Source organism: Oryzias latipes, chromosome 4 (genome assembly GCF_053564925.1).
Source record: "Oryzias latipes strain Hd-rR chromosome 4, Olatipes_Hd-rR_3.1".
NCBI lineage: Eukaryota > Metazoa > Chordata > Actinopteri > Beloniformes > Adrianichthyidae > Oryzias > Oryzias latipes.
The window spans coordinates 25,517,926-25,538,427 of NC_136240.1; the positions used below are offsets into that span (position 1 = coordinate 25,517,926).

At 40.3% G+C, this 20,502-nt stretch overlaps 1 protein-coding gene across 1 annotated transcript in view; it reads left to right on the top strand.

Moving 5' to 3' along the window:
* Positions 1 to 20,502, top strand: part of zc3h3 (zinc finger CCCH-type containing 3) — a 64,987-nt gene that overhangs the window by 16,773 nt on the left and 27,712 nt on the right. The window contains exon 4 of the mRNA XM_004068230.5: positions 16,157 to 16,307. Within this exon, the coding sequence (XP_004068278.1) occupies positions 16,157 to 16,307 (151 nt within the window). The remainder of the gene's footprint in view (positions 1 to 16,156; positions 16,308 to 20,502) is intronic.

Below are 20,502 nucleotides of genomic sequence, written 5' to 3' on the forward strand. Positions count from 1 at the left end.
CCCAGCTCAGACGAGGAAAACAGAGACCTACATGGATCTATTTGTTTACAAGTGGATGAATCAGAATGGAGCAGAGCAGGGAGTTTGTGGCCTGGCGATTGTAGCTTCTACATAAGAACTACGCTCTTTTCAAACTGCGTTCTTTCTTGTGCTCCTGATTCACAACGATCTGTATAAACAAATACATAGAAATACAACTCTGAGCTTAGTTTTCTCTGTATATGTCCTCCACCATCAGAAAAAAGCCACAAGAACATGGTAAAAACACCTTTTTCATCAGAGTGGGTCTTTGAGTATAATCTATTGATCAATTATTCTTTTTTTGTTTTTGTTTCTCTGCTTAGCTGTTAGACTTTAATGTAGGCAATTCTCTTTCTTATCCAGGGTATATTACATTTAAATTGAAAATAGCAACAACAACAAAAAAAGAAACAAGTATTAAACTAAATAGTTAAATCCGTTATGGAAATCCTCAGTGACACCAAAAAAACCTTCAACGTGAAGTTGCTTCTTTGTTTGGCAAAACTCACAGATCCAGTCAGCATCCTTCATTTAGACTTCATTTATGTTTACGTGTCCATCCATATTTAGATCCTGAAAGCAAATTTAGGCCTCTGTGTCTGTTTTCTGCTGTGCCTCCGTAGCTGTGCTCCAGTGTGCGCCTGAATAAGAGCAGAGCGTCTCTGTGAGAGTACAGTATCGATCCCGGGCAGTTCATTTACTGCTGTCCCCCGTGAGTTGCTCTGGGGGAAATGGCCAGTTTGTCTCCTGTCATTGTAGCTTCTGAGTTAAAGGGAAGTTAAAAAAGTAAAGTGTAGGGGAGGGGGACAACATGTCTGCTGGACACTAAAGAAGCAGCCCCTTCATCAAGCCTTCCTTTTTTGGGTTAAATATCTTGTTGAACCATAGCATTGATGAGTAGGACACTTGTTTGCATGCCTACGTTTGGTCGGATCTGCATGTGGGCTTGATATTTGGATGGGCTTCCCTGAAGAAGGTCGTATTGATCACCGATTGCTCACTCTCCCTGCTCCCTTGGGATCTGCTTTTCTGGAAGTGGTTAATTTGTCTCCTGTCCAGCCCCCCCCCCACCACCACCTAACGCACCTGCACCTTCTGTAGCTAATTTGTGCTGCTGTCTTTTGGGGGGCTTAGCTGTTAAATACCTCTCTGCAGATTTTATTGATCATTTCGTCCGATGACAGTAATGCTGGACTGATTGCCAAATAGCTGCCATTTGGAATATAAAGTCCAATTTCGATGTGGAAAATGAAAAGCCGTGTGAGACGTGAAAAGTAGTGGAAACATTTTTGTGACTCTTTACTCTATTGTTATCAGACTTTGTGTCTCCATATCATCCATCTCTTATGAGAATAAAAAAAAATCATCTTTTGAGCTATCTTAAAAGCATTCCCAGTGGTTATGATGATTATGCCATTTTAGCTCAAATCAAAAAACCTGTGGCAGGTTTCTTAAAAACCAGTTGGTGGCCGGCCCTGGAGGCCCGAGTTAGACACCCCTGCCTTACGCGATCAACGTAAATCATCTGATTTGCAGAGAAAAGCAACTGTGCATCGGCCTGCAACACTTTAAAGCAGCTTTCTCGCTGATATGCAACACATTACTAATAAAAAGTTTTGATCGTGTTATGGGTTGAAAAGTAGTAGGTAGTCTAGGGAATGCAAACACTGGAGCTAAAGTTCCGGTTGAAAAGGGTAAAAATTTTTACCGATCTGAACATTTTTGTTAATATCAATTTTTAAAGAAATAGAGCAATTAATGTTTTTTTGCCCCATTTTGAGCTCAATCGTAAAGACTAAACCATTTATTCACATTAAAAGGTTTTAAGAAAAGGTGCTTCATTTCTGAAAACTTGTGGAATATCCCCCTTTTGGTATGATGGTACACACTGACTTTGCAGTTAGATATGATGAAACATTTGGTGTCACACACGAAGACGTTCAGGCCGGAAACCTGTAAAAACTCATGCAAACCATTCGAAAACAAAGAGTCTACATTTTTTGTTGACTCTTTGTCCATGGTGTTCTGAACTGCCTTGTGGCAACGCCTCCTGTTTACAGCAGCCCCTCCTGCATGCGTGAGTGACACTGGATAGGGGGGAGCCTTACATTTTAGTTCGAGTATTTCAGGTTCGTGGCCCCAGAACTATTTTTAGGGGGATTCCTTTTTTTCTGTTCACCGCTTATTTCTCGAACCTATATGTATGTTGTTTACTGCATTCTTGCTTCAACGAGTTTTGTGAGCACGAGAGACACTTTTTTAAATTCTGCACAGTGAAGAAATTAGAACAAACCTTGGATATTGGGCTGTAACTTTGTGCATTAAGTTGCATTTAGTCTAAAAAGCCAAATTGCATTAAAAATGGAGTCATCTCCTCAAATGAAAGACCAAACTCTGCAATGCTACAGCTGCTGTGACTTTGAAGGACCTTTCGGTGTGCGCCTACGAGGGCACCCATGCCAGCGCTTCGGAGGCAGTGTCCACTCCGAGCAGATGCCCGCTCCTCCCGGTTGTGATCAGCATTTTAGTGCTCTGCTCCCAGCTCCTCCCGGACCCAGAGGGACCAATTAGGCCGTGGCAGCTGTGCCCGGAGTGCCACCGCAGAATGGATGGGCCACGGGTGGGCGGGTGAGGATGTTGCGCAGAAAAAAGGGGAGAAAGAGCTTAAGACGTGGATGTAAACAAGCAAAGAACCATTACAGAGAAGCTTGGAGATAACGGAACTGGTGTTGGAAATTCCTTGACAGAAGTGCACACAAAAAACAATAAGGTAGAAAGCAGTTTGTTTATTTGCAGCAGGCCTCCTCCCAGCACCTGTTAGCCTTCCATGGAATTTGAAAGAGGAGCGTGAAAACCCCTTTGCCCTCATGCATTCACCAAATTAGCACCCAGACCCACAAGACAGTCAAGTGCTCCTCACCACAGATGACCTTTTAGCCCCCAGAACCTTTCCTTTTCACCTCGGCAATGCCATGCCACACCAGGAGCTGGGCCTCCTCTCACTGAGCTTGGGCCAAACCGAACTGTCAGAGTCCAGTTCTTGAGTTATTCCAGCCACCCACTTCATTACACACAGACTCAAAGGTCAAATATCTGAGTTATTGCTCAGGGTTTTCAGATAATCTATACTCCAAGGGTTATTTGACATGCCGACTTTAAAAATGACACAACATGTTGGGATGATCTCACTAAAGGATGAGAGCTGAAATTTGATTCTTTTTTAAAACTAAATATGTAACGTTACTTCTGTTAACTACAGGGACCTTCTGTACTTTCCAAACAGTTTTTTTCTTTGACAGCTCTATTCCAATATATGAAACACTGTGTCCCCAATTCCTCAAGGTTCAATGTAGTTTTACTTTTTACACACGTTCAGTGGCCACGCCTGTTGTGTGTAGAGCTTGCAAACGGTCGTAGAAACTTGGAAATGGATGCATTAATGCGAGAGTTTTGAACATGGAACCCCAAAACGCGCCTCTACACAGACCTTTCATTGGAAGAGGTCGCTTGAACGTGTGTTGCCGAGGGCGACTTGAGCGTAACTTTGCAATCTATTTCTTATATTTGCTCATCGCATTAGATATAACTAAATAATCTGAAACATTACAACTGTAACATATCAGGTGCGCAGAAAGGTCAACTCTTTTTAAATAAAGGAATCTTAGTTGTTTTTATGCAAAAAAGGATAAATGAAAAATATATATAGCAAGACAGCAAACGACAAACCGACAAAGAAACATCTAAATCTGAGTGTAATTAAAGTACTGTTTAGGAAATAAGTGTTCTTTGATTATATGTTTTTTAGCTGCTCTCTCTTCTTTTAGTGGCTGCCAACTTACACTAATTTAAAATTTGATTTTATGCCAAATGTCATTTGTCCCATTACTTTCAAATATTTGTTTTAAGCTTATAGTTCCCTGCTACGTACTGGCAACCTTTCTAGGGAGTTCCCTGCATTTGCCAAACAGTAGAAAGTTAGGCTCCAGCAACACCGTGACCCCAAAGGGTTTAAGTGGGGTTTAGAAAACAGATGGATTTATGTAGTTGATAACTGTATGGTAAAAGGTACATGGATTTGCAGTTATTGAACACAAACTGTTTTGCTTTTTATTGGTTTTGATTTTTCCACAAAGGAGCAATATATTTTTGGCACGCCAGAAAGATACTGGCAGCAATGATCACACAGCAAACATGATTTCAGTTTCCTTTTTTTTTTTTTTTTGGCTTTCTGTATTTTCTGGTCTATCTTCCAAATTATGTCATACATAAGGCGCACCGAACTACAAAGCGCATGAAGCGACAGAAAAAAGCCAGAGAAAAGTCTGGCAGTGAGTTTTTATAAACTGCATTCACAATAATTTTAGAATTTATTTGCAACACGCCACATGTTAGCCATATTAGAAGCTTTAGCCACGTTAGCATATTCACAAAACCAGTAGCTCTCAACCTTGTTTGTAATACATAAAAAACAGACTAAAATAAACGTTACTGTGACTGTGCTAACTCCCAACCTAGTTCGTAACAAAAGAAAAACACAGTCCAACATTGCTATACGTTAGCCCATGTTAATGTATTTACAATAAGACCCAAACTTGTTTGCAACTTCTAAAAATAACAGATTGACATTGTGCGCAACATACTGTCATAGCAGCTTACCTTAACGTTGCAAGTGCTCCTCCTTTGTTCCTCCCGTTTCTCTGTGAAAAAACGTGATCTCCTTACAATTCCTCCCCGGAATTGTAAATCTCACGAGATCTTTCGAGACTTCGACACTTGTTGTTTGAACTTATTTCAGTGAAGTTGGCTCAATATATAAAAATTAAGTAAAAATGACTTTGTGAGGTTTTAAGACATATTTACTTGAAACAGCTATGCACATCTTACGAACGTGTTTTATTCGAGCAAAAACCACAAATTATGGATGGAGAACTTGTACAAACAGCCTGTTTCCCTTTTTTGAGTGTAATGCGCACTGTTTTACCCTTATAGCGTGGAAAATACCATAATGCTTCAGACAATTTTGAGATGCATGTGCCACTCAAAGCTGGAATGGTTTCACTGAAAAGCAATTACAGCTTAAAATTGTAAAATTAAAAAATTAAAATTTACTCCCTCTTGTGTTTTGATGCAACGATACAATGGTGTGCTCCTCGTCTGAACAGTAAATAAATGGGAACACTGCCTGGCATGTCCTGAGAATTTAGCCATTGTAAAGAGACCTTGCATTAGCAGGGGAAAGGCATCACCCAAAACCACCATTACTTTAGATTTCTCGAACTCCGAAATAAATGCTATTACAAATTCAAATTTAATGCCAATAAACCAGCAATACATGGTCTCAATGAAATTTGTTCCGCCCTAACGTGATTTGTATCCTACATTGTTTTTTCTAAGGAGTCAAAAATGAACCCCTTTCACTAAAGCAACTTTTATTTCAAATGTTATTTTCAACAATAGTTTGTATGACTGATTTGAAATGTTTGAGTATTTTAAAACCCCTTTTTTGCCGTTATCATTTATGATGTTGGGAGGTTGAGGGGGGTGTCAGTTTGACCCTATATCCCCAGAACTGTTTAGGAAACAAATCTAGAGGCGTTTTTGTTCATTTTTAGCTTTCCTTGAAGTAAATTGCTATGTACTGTTTAAAAGTAAAACATTGCTATTCTTAGCAGAAATTGCTGTCTCTCTTCTTCACGCCGAGTTGCAAATCAAGCTGCTCTGTCCGGGTCAGGGCAGCATGTTCCTGTCAGTCTATTGACTCGCTGCTGTATTGAGCTGGTGATCTGCAACAGAGGTGCTCAATGAAGTAGAAGAACTAGAGTCTGCTCTAACATGGTTTCTAGAGCAATAGTTCCCATTTCTGATCTTCAAATACCCCTGCCCATGTTTACCTTTTTTCGTTGCCTGAAGCGATGTACACACGTGTGGGGCTTTCAAGAACGCGCTGAACGTAGGTCTTTAACACGCTTTTGGCATATGGTGTTCACAAAGGTCTGTCGCTACCTGATATTAGCGCATGTACTCACAGATGGAAGAGTCTTGGTGCAAAGCGTCAACATGGTTCAAATCTCATGAATCTTGCTCCAGGCTTTTTCATTCGCAGCTCATTTGCGCTATATGAAAAACTTCTGTCCCGGGCACAAACCGCAATTATTAATTTCTCCTGGATAATCGATTTTCAACCAGTTGACACTTCTGTGAGTTGAAAAAGACTCTGCCCAAACGTCTCTCCCAAATTCAAGTCTTTATTTGGTCAAAATTCCACATGTTTAACGTTCAACGTGTGGTTTGTAAGTAGAGCCCAAACGGACTGAAAAACTTCCGTAACGTTGCATGAATGCAAGAGTTTTGATCGCAGAAACCTTAAATGCACATATACATGCGTTTACATACGGTAATCATTTCATTGGTCCGGTGTAATAGTAGCCTAACACACTTGATTAAGCTCATCATTTCTGTAGGGACATGACAGATTCTCTGATGGAACATGTTTGACATAAAGTTACTTGTAAATTTTTCCAATTAAATGAAATTCTAACTTTTGAACCTATGTTTTTTCAGCAAGTAGCCCCCAAAATATATTCTTTTTCACCTAAAATTTAGGGCAGTTTTGTTTCACCATTGTACACCGGCCGTGGCGCTGTAGTAATGCGAGTCGTTCCTGCAGAGAAGACTTACTGTAAATACTTCTTATTACCGGGCATCCTCTGGCCCTTTCGTCACCCGGACCCCTCCCTCCCTTTGGCTTGTTATCTGTCCAACTTCTCTCTTAACCCTCTGACACATTCATGATGCTCGTGTGTCTCCCGCCGGGCTTGCACGTCTCCTCTCCATCTCCCTCTGTGTGTCTCAAACAGAAGTTGAAGGCCAGTGTCGGACCGGCTGACTGGGGTCCATCACTCACTGGCCCAAAAGAATCGGCAGCATGATGGATGCGCGCTGTGCTGGCATCTGCAACCAGAACCCCAGTACTGCTTTAAATCTAGAACAGTGTGCTCCCGTGTGTGTGCGTGTGTGTTGAAGCTGACAAACTGCAGGCTCCCGCATGTGTCTTCGAGCCATCACTCAGTATGATGGAGTCTAACCAACACAGTGTTGGCCTACACGCCAGCTCTATATTACTACATTTCAGTGCCACAGAAGACAGGATGTTCTGGGCATGTGAGTACTCCTGTACTCGAGTACTTCTGTTTCCCCTCAGAAGTAGAGGCAACATTTCTCAGTTTAAGGAAGAACAGCTCAGTAACACTGTCTTAACCGTTTCACGACCTCTGCGAAGAATTAGTTAAAATTATTGTAATAAAAATTTTCATTTCAAGAAAGTATAATAAAGTTTTCAGCACTGTGGTCGAGATGTTTTCAAAACCTCACACTTTGTTGCTTTTTGTACTACATATTTAAAATTATTTTTAAGGCCCAATGGGTAAATATGTTCCTGCTCAAGACGTTTGCAAAAAGTCATGGCAATTTAACAAAGCTACTCTAATAATACTTTATGTTTGTGTTTTCTTGTCATTCAAATTAATACAAAAATAAATAAAATATTACAAATTTTAATAATTGTTAACGATGACTAACTCAGTATAAACAGTAGGTTCTTTTTTTTTTGGTACTTATAAATGATAAAATACACGGGAATATAATTTTGACTTACCATGGGTACATTGTTCAGAACAGTACACCAATGTATATTCATTTTTGTGTTCTCTGCTGTGAGATTTCTTCTTATTTGTATTGCAAATTTACAATTTATAACCCTAAAGCTACTTTCACAATGCCCTCGGGAACGTGCGTTAAAGCGATCACATCCAATGAAAAGTCTAAGTAAATGTGAGTTTCCGGCTTCTGTGTTCCAAACCTTTGTGTTTATGTGTAGCTACCCCCCTTTTTTGAGACTCTACGTACAAAGTGCGCAGTAATAAAAAATATGTTAAATATTAAACTAGGTCAACTTTGACAAATCAGGGACTCTGATTTGGTAGTGACGTATGGATAGGACATTTTATTATGTGCATTTATGTCTGTGTGTGTGGGGGGGGTTACTTGGCCGTATACCCCTATGAAATAAGGTAGTTGTGCCCCAGAGTAGTACAATAAGAAGTTTAAAATCCAAATACTCACACTAAACTATTCCAATGTGGCCAACATAAGAGCTAATGTTTACATGACCAAAATAAATAATATACGTTTATGATAAGAAAGAAAATCCCCCTTGTACACGCTCAAAGCCAGTCTTTTACCTATCATTTGCCCTCTTGTATGTTGTCTCTACTCCACCACCCCTTACACCACCCCCGTCTACATCCCTATGAATTTCTGCTGCTCCCCCGGGCTTCTCCTGTGTTCGGGGTCTTGACTTGTATGATCCAGGGCAGGGGTTCACATCCCTTGTGGAATCTCGAGTTGCCCTTTAGAAATGCTCTTACTAAACCTTCAAGTAGCCCTGTCACTAAAAGAAAAAGCTGGATGACATGCTAGCCCCCCCCCCCCCCCCCCCATTTAAAAAAAAACCTAACCTTGCCCTTTCTTTACTCACAAATAGCTGTACCTATAACATGTGTAATAATGGAGGGGGTGAGCTCCTAAGCGGAAAAACCCTGAGGCTCTTCCTCTTGATGTGTCTAAAGGGATCTGCTGATTGACAGGCACAGTCACACCTTTGACCAAGCAAGACCCCCTGTGTGTAACACAAACATCATGGGACGCTCAACAAGGTGTTTGATGTGGATCAAAAACTGACAGAGTCCAGTTCAACACCAATGTTTTGTCATCCATTGGTGTTGGGTCAGGGTCAAGGTTGATTTGTTGCTGAAAGTGTTTTTATCATGTCTTATTTACGTTATTGATGTACTTCATGGCTTTGGGGAGCATGTGGCCCCTATGGAAAAAGCACACAAAGGAGCTGTTCTTCAATTATTTATCAAGGATGTTGTCTCCTTGCAGATTATTCAACATTTGATAAAAAATACTTGGTTAACACTTTAAAGATTTTACATTGTAAGGCATTTATAGCAAAAAATATGTTCTTGATAGCTGATCAAGTTATGAAGACTTTCTTACTTTTGGTAAACATTTGCGAAATAATAAACATCAAAAACATTAATTTTAGATGGGAATTCTGACTTTTTTACAAGGCGGTCATGGCAAAATTGTTCCCCTCTGCCACCAACCTCCAGTGGTCATATGAGGAATTGCAACATTCCTATTATTTTACATTGCTTCAGATCTAGGACCAGAAGGTTGTGGCTTGGTCCATGGGCAAATCAGAGGATTGGGACAGGAAGTTCATCTTCTGTAAAACACAAATTAAATCATTACAACCCTCGATATTTGCATGTGGTGACTTCTAAAGGTTTTCTTCTTCGAGATAGGGAATACCTTGTCAATGAATCACTTTTAACTAGGATTTAAGGAAAGGTGAAAGGTTGAAGCTGGTTTGTGTTCGTGAGAAAACACAGATAATGTTGCGTCTCCCTAGCTTTTGATCACGCAGACAATGGTGAAGATGTTCAACTATATCCAACAAAAATGTTTGTCATAGACTCAGGCTACGAACACACCAGCCTCTGCAATGTCGGTTCAAGCGACCACTTCCAATCAATAGTCTATGTAAAGGTGCGTATCTGTGTGTCAGGCTTCTACACTCAAAGTTTTTGCCTTCACGCGTTGCTCTGCAGGTTTTTAAGTCAATTTTTGGGCTTTGTGTACATTAAACATATGTTGAAGTTTAACCACTTGAATCAGGGACTCGGATTAGGTAGTAACCTCCACCTATCTGTAACATACTTTTTAATTCAAGGAAGTGCCAACTGTTTGAAAATTAATCATGAAGGATAAATTAATAATTGCGGTTTGTGCCTGGCAGGAATTAAATGTCCTCAAGTATTTCATTTATTGGAATAGAGGTGTGAAAGAAAAGCCTTAGACAAGATTCACAAACTTTGCTCCCATTCGACATTTCCCACTAAGCCTCTTTCAGCTGTGAGTACATGCACTAGTATCGGGTAGCGACAATCCAGTGTGAACACCATATGCTAAATGTGCGTTCAAAAACCTGGAATCAACTCGTTCTTATAATAAAAACAAAAACAAAAAACAAGATCGGCTACTTCTTAAACCACTGCATAGAAAAACTGTTCTGCCTTCTCAGTTTGTAACATACGTTTAAGTGTAACATTTTGCAATTTATACCTATTTTACCATCTCACTGTTTTATGACCAGTAAGCCCCCCGCACATGTATGAGGGTGTTCCCTCCTTCTGCCTTGTGGTCAGTTGATGTTTCCCCGGGTCAGCTGGTGTCTGTTACAGCTGATGGCTCCATCGCAATGATTGACGAAGCCACGAGCCAGTGGCTACCCCACCTTTTTCACCCCGCTATCATTATAACCACGCATCTGTATGGTGACATCATTGAGCTGACGGAATCAGCCACATGGAGAGGAGACCTACGGTGTCCTCTAGAACAGTAAAAAGCTGCTGATTGATGTTGAGTCTGTCATCACATTTACAGTTACTCTGCTTCTCTGGAGGCATTTCTGTTATCAGTCTGGAATGAAGGGGCCACATTTGGAGTTCAACTTCCAATACTTTACAGGTACTCAGGTATTTTAAAACCCCAAACACAATACAGATTACAGCTTTTTGAAATTGCATCACTACATTGGACCACCTTCACTTGTAAATAACTCCACATTTGGAGTTCTAGTTAAAAGGATCCTGCTGAAAACATTTAGAAACTGAGCATCAATAATGCGTTTAAAAAAGATGGCTTACCTGAGTAGCAAATCACATCACAGTATTCGATTTTTCTACTGTTAGACCTCAGTATTTTTGCTTCTAGTGAAATTAGTAAATCTTATGAAGTCTCCAGTGGCATTTCACAAAGTTATGTTAAATATCCTGTGGTGAAGCCACCAACAGTTAAAAAAAAAGATTTCCCCAGAAAAATTTGAGTATCTCAATCTTTTTAGTCTCAATGGTAGTTACTGTTCCCCATCACAGTGAAGAGCTACTTTTGTTCCCCACCAGGATGCCATATGGACATCAACTTGAGTTTTATTGCTTTATTACAGCTTTTTCCAAATCATACATCTATTTCTTTTATTTTCATTGTCCATTTCAGGGTCTATTAGAGACCAATTTATCTGTTTATGGGTGGGGATATAGACATGTCACACAGGTGCAAATGACCAGACCCATTCTACTGGCAATCAAACATTTTTGTCTTAACATGAACCAAACTCTAGTTTCTGATTCCAGAGGACATCTGGAATGGGAAATCTTCCCCCATCCCAATTCATTTACGATGCAAGTGTATCTTTATAGTCATTTAAAGTGTTTTGAGTTAAAAGATGCTGCATTTTTTAGATCACACAGTTTTAGTTGGCAGGACACTGTTGACTTTTTGCAGATGGGGGTGTCAGGAGTACCTCTGTGTCAAACACTCATAACCATACAGGCTTACATTGGGTTATTAAACTGTGATAACTCCCTTGTTAAGCGTGACGTTAGCGTGGCATCACTATCTTGAGTGAGCGCTTTGGAGCTGTAGGAGTCAGGGGATGAGCCCCAGGGGACTGGAACATGGGATAGCAGAGGGAGCAGGCACTGTCAATATTAAGATTTATTATTCGTCAGCTCGTCCCGGGAAAACGGGAGACCCGCTGGTCTTCGGAATTAGCCGTCAGGAGGTTCCGTGCTGCTGCCTGTCAGTGCCCACAGTTAGAGGGCTGATGATTGGAGACAAGGCATGGAGGAGAACTTTGCTCAAAGTCAGGTCTACACTGCTTAGATGAGGCTCAGTCATCTTAGGAGACTGGTAAAACATTTTCAGATCCACTTATATAATGCTGTGTCTGTCTCTTCATGCTCATAAAGCAGGATCTACATTTATGAATTGTCAGCAGTTTTGACTGGATTCCTCAGTTAGAGGATCAAAACTGCTAGAGAAGATAAATGAGATAAACCTTTACTCTGCTTTGAAAAGTGGAGTTCTCCACATTTTACGTGGATGTGCAGACTGTTAGCAGCAGCTAATAATTTTCTTATGCGACACATATATGTCTGTCCACAACTTTTCCCCACAGCCAGAAAAATAATAGTTGTGACCATTCTGCATTTGTAATGTGTCATTTATTCAATTAAACAAACATTTCACTTTGGTCTGCAAGTGCAACCATATAACTTACTAACTCAGCAGTTTGGATAAAAGGTAAGTGTTCATAATGAAGGGCCAAAGAGACTAATTTATTTGTTAAGTCTCCAACTGATGCTTAGCTGTAAAACCATTGGACCAGAATCTGATGGTTAATATGTCCTTATTTTGCATCAACAATAATGTCTTTTTTATATATATATATGAGCTAGTTTGGTATGGGAGTATTAGAGCTATTTAAACTTGGTTGATGGTAAACTTCATAATAGTTTTGTTGATATCAGAGACTAAATTGTGCTTCCTTTTCTTGGCAAGAACTGGAATTTCCATGTCTTTACATCCATCTATTCCCATTCAGCGACAAAAAAAAAACGAAAAAGGAAGCCTCAGAGAAATAAGTGGGAAAACATGTTGAACCAGCCCTTTAATGTGGCTCTGAGATGGCAAGGCAGACTGTTTGCAGGAGGAGCGATGAGTGCGTGGAGAGTAGATTATCTGAGGATTCGCAGCACCGAGTCAGGGAGATGGATGGACAGTGTGCGAGCTGCATGCGTCTGCAAATGGTGTCTTCACAGAGCCTGGCGCCCCGTGCGAGGCAGGCCACTGTCAAAGGTCTATTAAGGGAAGATTGAGACCCCAGGTGTACATGTGTGAGTAAGTGTGTTTGTGTGCGCACGCTGAGGTGTTCACATGCTCATTGGTCATGGTTCTGTAGTGGAAGATTGAGACCCCATCGCTCCCAGAGTCACTCAAGCAACACAACCTGCAGTGTTTTACAATTGGCGGAGCACCGTCCATCCATCTGTGCTCTCCCACACCGCTGGGCGTAAATGCGGCCGTTCACGGCAAGTGTCATCAAACTGTAGCCAAGGGGAAAACAGCTGTGTGACAGCGTTCAGGACACAAAAAGTGTCACAATGTTTGCAACAAGGGTTTAGAGGCAGATTAGGACTAGGGTGGAGCGGGTGTGCACGGGTCTACGGGTTGGGAATCATGGCAGCACCTTTGACGAGGCCTATTTGTCATCTGCCAGGGCGCGCAAAGAGCTCTGACTGCAGTACGGATGGATTGTTAGAGAAAAAGCGACTACAAGCCAGGCAACTAATCCCAAGCAATCCGACCACACTCACATTTACACACATACGCACATCCAGGGATCTTGAGGCTGGGGGCCCTTTTCCAGTGATGCAGATCTTTTCCTTTCCATTTAGTCAAACTGCAACAACAACAAATGCTACATACACACCGGGCACATGTACAATGTCTCAAGAACACACTAAATGGACATTCTTAATTTGGCTTTTAGCCAATATACGTTGTTCAACATAGAGTGTTCACACTGGACTGTGGCTACCTGACAGTAGCACATGCACTCACAGTTGGAAGAGGCTTGGTTTAAATCTCGTGACTCTTGCTCCAGGCTTTTTCTTTCATACTCTTTCAGTATATGAAAGACTTGGTATTATATAATTTCGTCCAGGCACAAACTGCAATTATTATGATAAATTTTTAAACGGGTGGCACTTCCGTGTTTTTAAAAGGCTGTTACCCATATGCCACTACTAAATACAATTCCCTGATTGGTAGAAGTTCAACTGGATAAACATTTAACTCCAGTTCAATGACTGAAACTGACTTAAAAACATGCATTACTATGTGTGCATGTGAGAGTTCTGAATGCAGAAGCCCGAAATACTTTTCTTTGGAAGTGGCCGCTTGAACGCATATTTCCGAGCCCAGTGTGAATGTAACATTACATCTGTTCAGTATTCAGTTATATCTTTCTGGATTAAGAATCTCAGGCCCATGAGTCTGGAACACAAGATGACATGTGTGAACATATCTGCATGTAGTTGTGATAAGTAAATAAATGAGTAAGTAAGGTTTTGACGTTTAAATGAATATGCAGGAATCAGACAGTTTCACTTGATGGAAATATAGTAGCAATGAGGTAATAATAACACAGCTTTCGTTAATCTTATTAGAGAGCCTCAAACTTGAATGATTAATCAACCAATTTGTATTATTTTCTGGGTATCGGCCTGGACAACCCAAAAACGCACAGCACCCGTATGGGATAAGGCAATATAGTAAATAGAACATGGTGTATACCTATAGCGCTTTTCTCCCTTGATTAAGACCCAAAGCGATTTGCTATCACTGTCCCAACTCACCCATGTATCACTCATTCACACATTGATGGCGACTTATGGTCATGAAGGTCTGTCACAGAGAAACTGACAGCAAGATTTAATCATGTTAAAACACAAGCTGAACTTGAAACAAATAGAAGGGAATCTGTGAAGGAAAAAGCAGAGAGGCTGAGGTTTGCTCAAAATGGGGAAGGGATGAAGGCTTGTAGCAGAAAGACAGAGTGCACGTGTGTGAATGAGAGCAACTCATGTGAAACGGTGAGGTTACAGGAAACAGAGGGGAGGATGGGGGAGGATTTAGATTTCTTGGGATCAACAGTCCACAGTAACAAAGAGTGGGGAGAGGAAGTAGAGATAAGTGGAGGAATTGGACTGGTGTTAAAAGTGTTAAAGAGCCACTTTGACAATCTTTTAAGCTATTTTTAAAGCATTCCCAATAGTCATTTAATTATGGTTATGCCGTTTTTAGCCAAAATCTAAAAACCTGTCTTGTTTTCTTGGACATAGTTTCTGCAGAGCAGCAGAAGGTCATTGGAAATTTAACGATTTATATGAAGAAAAACTCAGAAATGCAATTTTGAGCTTAATTTTCTTTGTACATGTCCTCAATCATCAGACCAACGCCACAAGAACATGTTAAAAACACCAGATACACAATTTTCATTGGAGTGGATCTTTAACATTAATAAAAGGCGAGATCAGTGATGTCGTATGGTTTAGACAAGAAGTTTGGTAGCAGAGACAAAAAACTTGAAATCTCCCATTTTAGAAGAACTTTTAACATTCAGTACAGATGACTTGGACCTAAAACACAAGAACTTTGCACGGTTATGTTACTTGAAGCTGCTTTTTTTTAACTTGTTGAAGTTATATATGGGAGTAACATCAAAAGAAACACTTTTTAAATAAAGATTAGAAAGACAGGATGAGAAAGCTGGACATGTTCAATGGACAGATGACAAGTATATTGGTTAAAAAACATCCAGAGGAAGACCATAGAGGAGATTTATGGATGCAGTAAAGTAGAGCAAGAAGATAGTCAGAAAGACGGAGTGCTGTCGCCAACCAACACCGAAAACAAGGGGAGGGGGAAGAGGTACGAAAGATAATGACTTTTCTTTTGGCAGAATTGGGTGGATACTTTTGAGTGTAATATTCTATTTGATAAATTTCCATCCTGTAAAGTTTGTTGCGAACAGAATGCTATAAGAACTTCTTACAAATGCGACAAAGTATTGGGAAATCGGGATTAGAAATAAAATTAACGACTACAACCCAAATAGGTGTTTGTAATTAAATTAACATAAATATGCATATGAATAAATATTTATATAAGTAAAAGTTCTAAAATGTTTTCCACTGTATTTTATAATTTAATATGAACTATTGTGAAGCAGACAATGCCAATTCTATTGTGTGCACCAGCCAACTTGATCATAAAGCAACATGATGGATACCAAATAAATAAATAATTGTATTTTTTTCTCCTCCTGTCGTCCTGCTCTTACGCCTCTTCTCTGATGGATTTGTAAAATGATAAAATGAATGAGACTAAAAGAAAAGTGGGAGGCTGGGCAGGAGGGATGAAGGCAGCGCAGAAAGAGACAGAGCGCATGATTTATTAGACTCATAAAAATTCTGCTGCTGTTATTCCCTCATTTTTAGATGTGAAGCTTATTAAAGAGCACACCTGCCAGAGTCCTCAGATGCTTGTGTGCGTGTGTGTGTGTGTAAATGATTGTAGTGTATGCATTTGAAATGATGTGAATGTGCATCTCTTCCCACAGACAGGATCTTTCATTCTCTCATCCTTTGTGTGTCTACAGATCCCTCCTCATCCTCGCATCGTAGCCCCGCCTCCCAGCGGGTCTTCAGGACACGCTATAAGATGGTGACTCGTCCAGGCTCCAGCCCCACAAACACCCTTAACTACAACCCGGCTCTGTCCTGGCGGGCCAGGAGGATCCATTACGCTAGGTGTGATCGACTACTATACCCTGCACACAGAAAAATAATACAACACGCGAATGAAAGACAATCCACAGAAGAAACCAGATAGCACAGTTTACTTCTGAGATGAGTTTTGGCTTAGCAAGTCTATCGCCAGTGGAGGGCATTATGCTCTCAAAGCTCCTCACATGTTAGTTAATTCAGGCAGACACACTAATAAACATGAACACAGGTGCCATGAACTATTAAACAGCCAAAACAACTTTGTTAGTAAACCCACAGTTAGATGCTCTAAGCTAAGGTCAGCCAATCAGCTGCTGCATCACACTGAGTGTTAAGAAATTCCATCCAGGTTTATGTAAAGTTTGTGTATCTCCCTCTCTGCAGAGCAACATGAGTTCATTAGAGATTCGTTTCTGAGATTTTGGTAGGACCACTTGTGCAGAGTTTTTAAATTTTAAATTTTTTAAAAAATTAAGAAAGTTATTTTCTCTATTGAAAAATAAACAGCTATTACTCAGTCATATTTGTCAGGACAACTATTCTTGCTCTGCTACATTTTTTTTAACAAATTCAACATTTTTGAGAATATTTTTTCTATAGTGCAAGTTATTGAAGTTATAAACTGACCAATCAAATGCCTCAATAAAAGCATGTGGTCTCATGTTGAATGTTCGAAACGTTTGATTGACAGATTCTTCCGAGCTTGCTTTCAAGTGTTAGGGGTTTGGACTTCCAAACTAGCTAACTCCTTATTATGAGAGTTCTTGCTATAGAAGTGTTGACTCAAACCGATTCGGACCAGTCACTGCTTGCTGACGATTTCTGGTTCCTGCATGATGTCGTCCATTTGCAAAAAAACTGACGACTGACTTGCCCTAATTTTGTTGGAGCCAGAATTAAACTGTTTTGCATGGGTGATGTAACAGTCACTCCGTCCAGTTCTCTTATGCAGTCAGTGTTTAAATTACATAACACAATTCTTTGTACTGAATTGATCACTGAATCAATATGAATATGGTTTATATACAAAAGTGTAAATTTCATTTAGAACTCTTTGGAAAAATCTTTGTGTATGGGCGGGACACAAAGGGGTTTTGAAAAATAGTTTTAAAGCCTCATTTCTGAATTTTGAAATTAAAGTGAATTATGACAAAAACTTGTCCTTAACCAGGATAAACGTTTGGCTTTAAACAGGTGAAAAGGATAAGGTATGAATTGAGCTTATGCAAATATGGCATTTGCAGGTATATTGATTTCATAATGGCATTGCAAGAGCAGAAACCCTAAAATAATGACATCCATTGAAAATGATGTAATACATAATCTATTTTCCAACACTCACTGTGTTTGCAGTCATTTGTGGAAATCTTTTTGGCCCTTTTGCGCTTAGAATTTCCTTTTCTGCATGCGTCATTTGTGAAATCCAGATTTGGTGAGACTGTGGAGCCTGATGTGCAGACGAACCTGGCCTCTGGTGACTTATTACTATTCATTTAGCTGCTGCAGTAAATATTGATTCATCAAGGGATTTTCAATTTGAGCTTCTTGACGTCCAGTGAAATATCACTATGTGTGGAGAAGTGAGCGGAGAGATAGAGAGGGAGGGGGACAGGTTAGGTCCCTTAAGAGGGGGGAGGCACTCCCCCATTCAATCACCATCTCGCCGCTCATTCTTATCTATCTGTTTAACTCCGAAGCCCAGCAGCACTTTTATCAGCTTGGAGCTATTGAGCACATTGTGAGCTCATGTTTCTTTACTCTTAACTTTGAAGTGGTGCTCTTCATCTCTGCTGGATCATTCCCAGTGATCCCTGTCCACACAGGGAATCACCTCTTAATCTGCATATCTGCTCACAGCTGGATGCAGACCAGACACTCGTCCTGACCCAGCATTCATGTTCTCTGAAGACATTGTCAGTGCTTAAGTGAACCTGATGTTCAGAGCTGTTATAATCCCAAATATTTACTGCATTGCTCCACAACAACTCATCCACTCCCTGATGTTTTTTTTCTTCTGAATGATCTAAATGGTTCTAAACATCAAACATATTTAGAAATGTCACAAGCAGTGCTGTAGCTAGAGGGGGGCAGAAGACCTTCGAAGGGTAAATGGTAGATGGCATATACTGATATGCGCTTTATTACCTTATTAGAATCATAGTAGTAGGTTTAAAGGTTGTCATCTGGACTTGGTTTTTAAAGTTAAAGACGTTTCATCTCTTATTCAATTCAGAATTGACAAAGCCTTTAAACCTACTACTATGATGGAATCTACCTGGATGAATGAGAGTCTTCGTAGACATATACCTTATTAGAAAGCGCTTTACAGTCACAGTTCCGTTCACCCATGCACACACACATTCACACATTGAGGTACTATTACTAATGCTTAAAGAAGCTTGTATTGATGATTTCTTACTCTTTGTTAATGATGATACTAGTATTGACTTCAAAATTTAGGGGGCAAGTGTGTGGGGCTGGGGGTTTCATAAATGTATACCCCTTGCCCCCCTATAGCTCCACCCCTGATCACAAGGATTAATGAACAAAAATGAAAAGTTCTAGAAAACCACATGCCCTTATGTAATGAAGTAGCTTACCAAGTTTAGGAAAGCTATATTCGCAACCACTTTCAATTAAAAGTCTATGTAAACTATGTAAATGCGATTTTTGGGTGTAGCATTGAAAACTCATGCTCTCACGTAGCAATGCAAGTTTTAGGGCTCTAAAACGGTTGTATTTTGAACGTGCATTGAAAGTTAAACCAGGTTGAACTTTTACCAATCAGTGACTCAGATTTGGTAGTGATATATGGATTGTGTCCCCTTTGAACATTGATCATGGAGGAGAAATTCAATAATTGCGGTCTTTCATATATCGGAATATATCGTAATTTCCGGGCTATAGAACGCACCCGTTCCATTTTCAAGGGATAATCCATTTTGTACATACACAAGCCGCACCAGTATACAAGCCGCATGTGCATGCATTGAGGAATGTTAAAATGATCAAGCTAGTGCGTTTCTAAAAACCCTGCCCCACTCTGAAGAGTCTCACAGAAGGTATAATACACAGCATTGCAGCCTATTAAATTTAACACACCCACAAGCAGTCAAACAGCATGGAGCTCACTTCTGCTCATAACCCCCTCAGTCATGGTGAGGAACTTTACACCCACGATTCCCCACTTCCCATGAGTCTTAGGGGCTGAAGGGGGGGCAAACCCCCTGGTCGCCACATTGTGTTGTAGATTGAGGATGTATATGTGCTGAAACCGCACGCGCATGTAAGGAGCAGGGAGCTGCAGCGGAAGGAGGAGGGAGCGCTTGCAGTGAAAGTGTGTTGGGGGTGTGTGTTTATGTTTGTTATACAGAGTGAGAGAGAACTGTAAAAAAAAAGGTTTCCCTCTGAAGAACCATGAATGATTCTTTATTAACCCACTCTAGAGGGTCTGAGCGTCCGAACGGGGAAGTAAACAACCGAAGGAAGATCTGCCTTCGGCGGAGAGGAAAGAAAGAAAAACAGTAACGCAGGAAAGGTTCACATGATATATTTACAAAGAAAGACGGTACACAGAAAGAGTTTTCAAATTTTGAATGATATACCTGAGGTTTTCTTTCCAAACAGTGCCTGTGACATGGCAGTAACACGGCAGCAATATGGTAGTAACAGCACACGGCGGGTTAAAAAAACATACCGGTAAAAGTCACAGAGCAACAGTAACTTATAGGTACGTGCACGCTTCCTCTGTAGGTGGTGGACATGTGCTAGAAACAGTGGAAAAAGGAGAAGCCCTTCCCTGCTTGTTCGGTGTAAACACCATGGGCTAAATGCATGTTTAAGAACGCATGTCTCTGGCCTGGTCTGAACGTAGCTAGAAGTGTTTCTGTCCATAGTCACTTAAACAACATGCTCTTTACATTTTCATTTTAGTTTATTTTTTAGATGACAGAAAATAAAAGGACATTTCAGACAGATTTAAAGAAGGGTTTTGACTAGATAAATCTTAAATACTAATTATATTGGTTTGCTCTAATTATGTAGTTCTTCTCCAGAACCCAAAACTCTGTTGAATTTTATCCTTCATGTTTTTCTGGTTGAATTCCCTCAATGTTGTCCAGGTCCTGAAGCCCACACTATCATACTACCACCTCTGTGTTTGACTGTTGTTCACAGTGTTTGTGCATTTTCTGTCTATAACCATAACCAAGCCGACTGT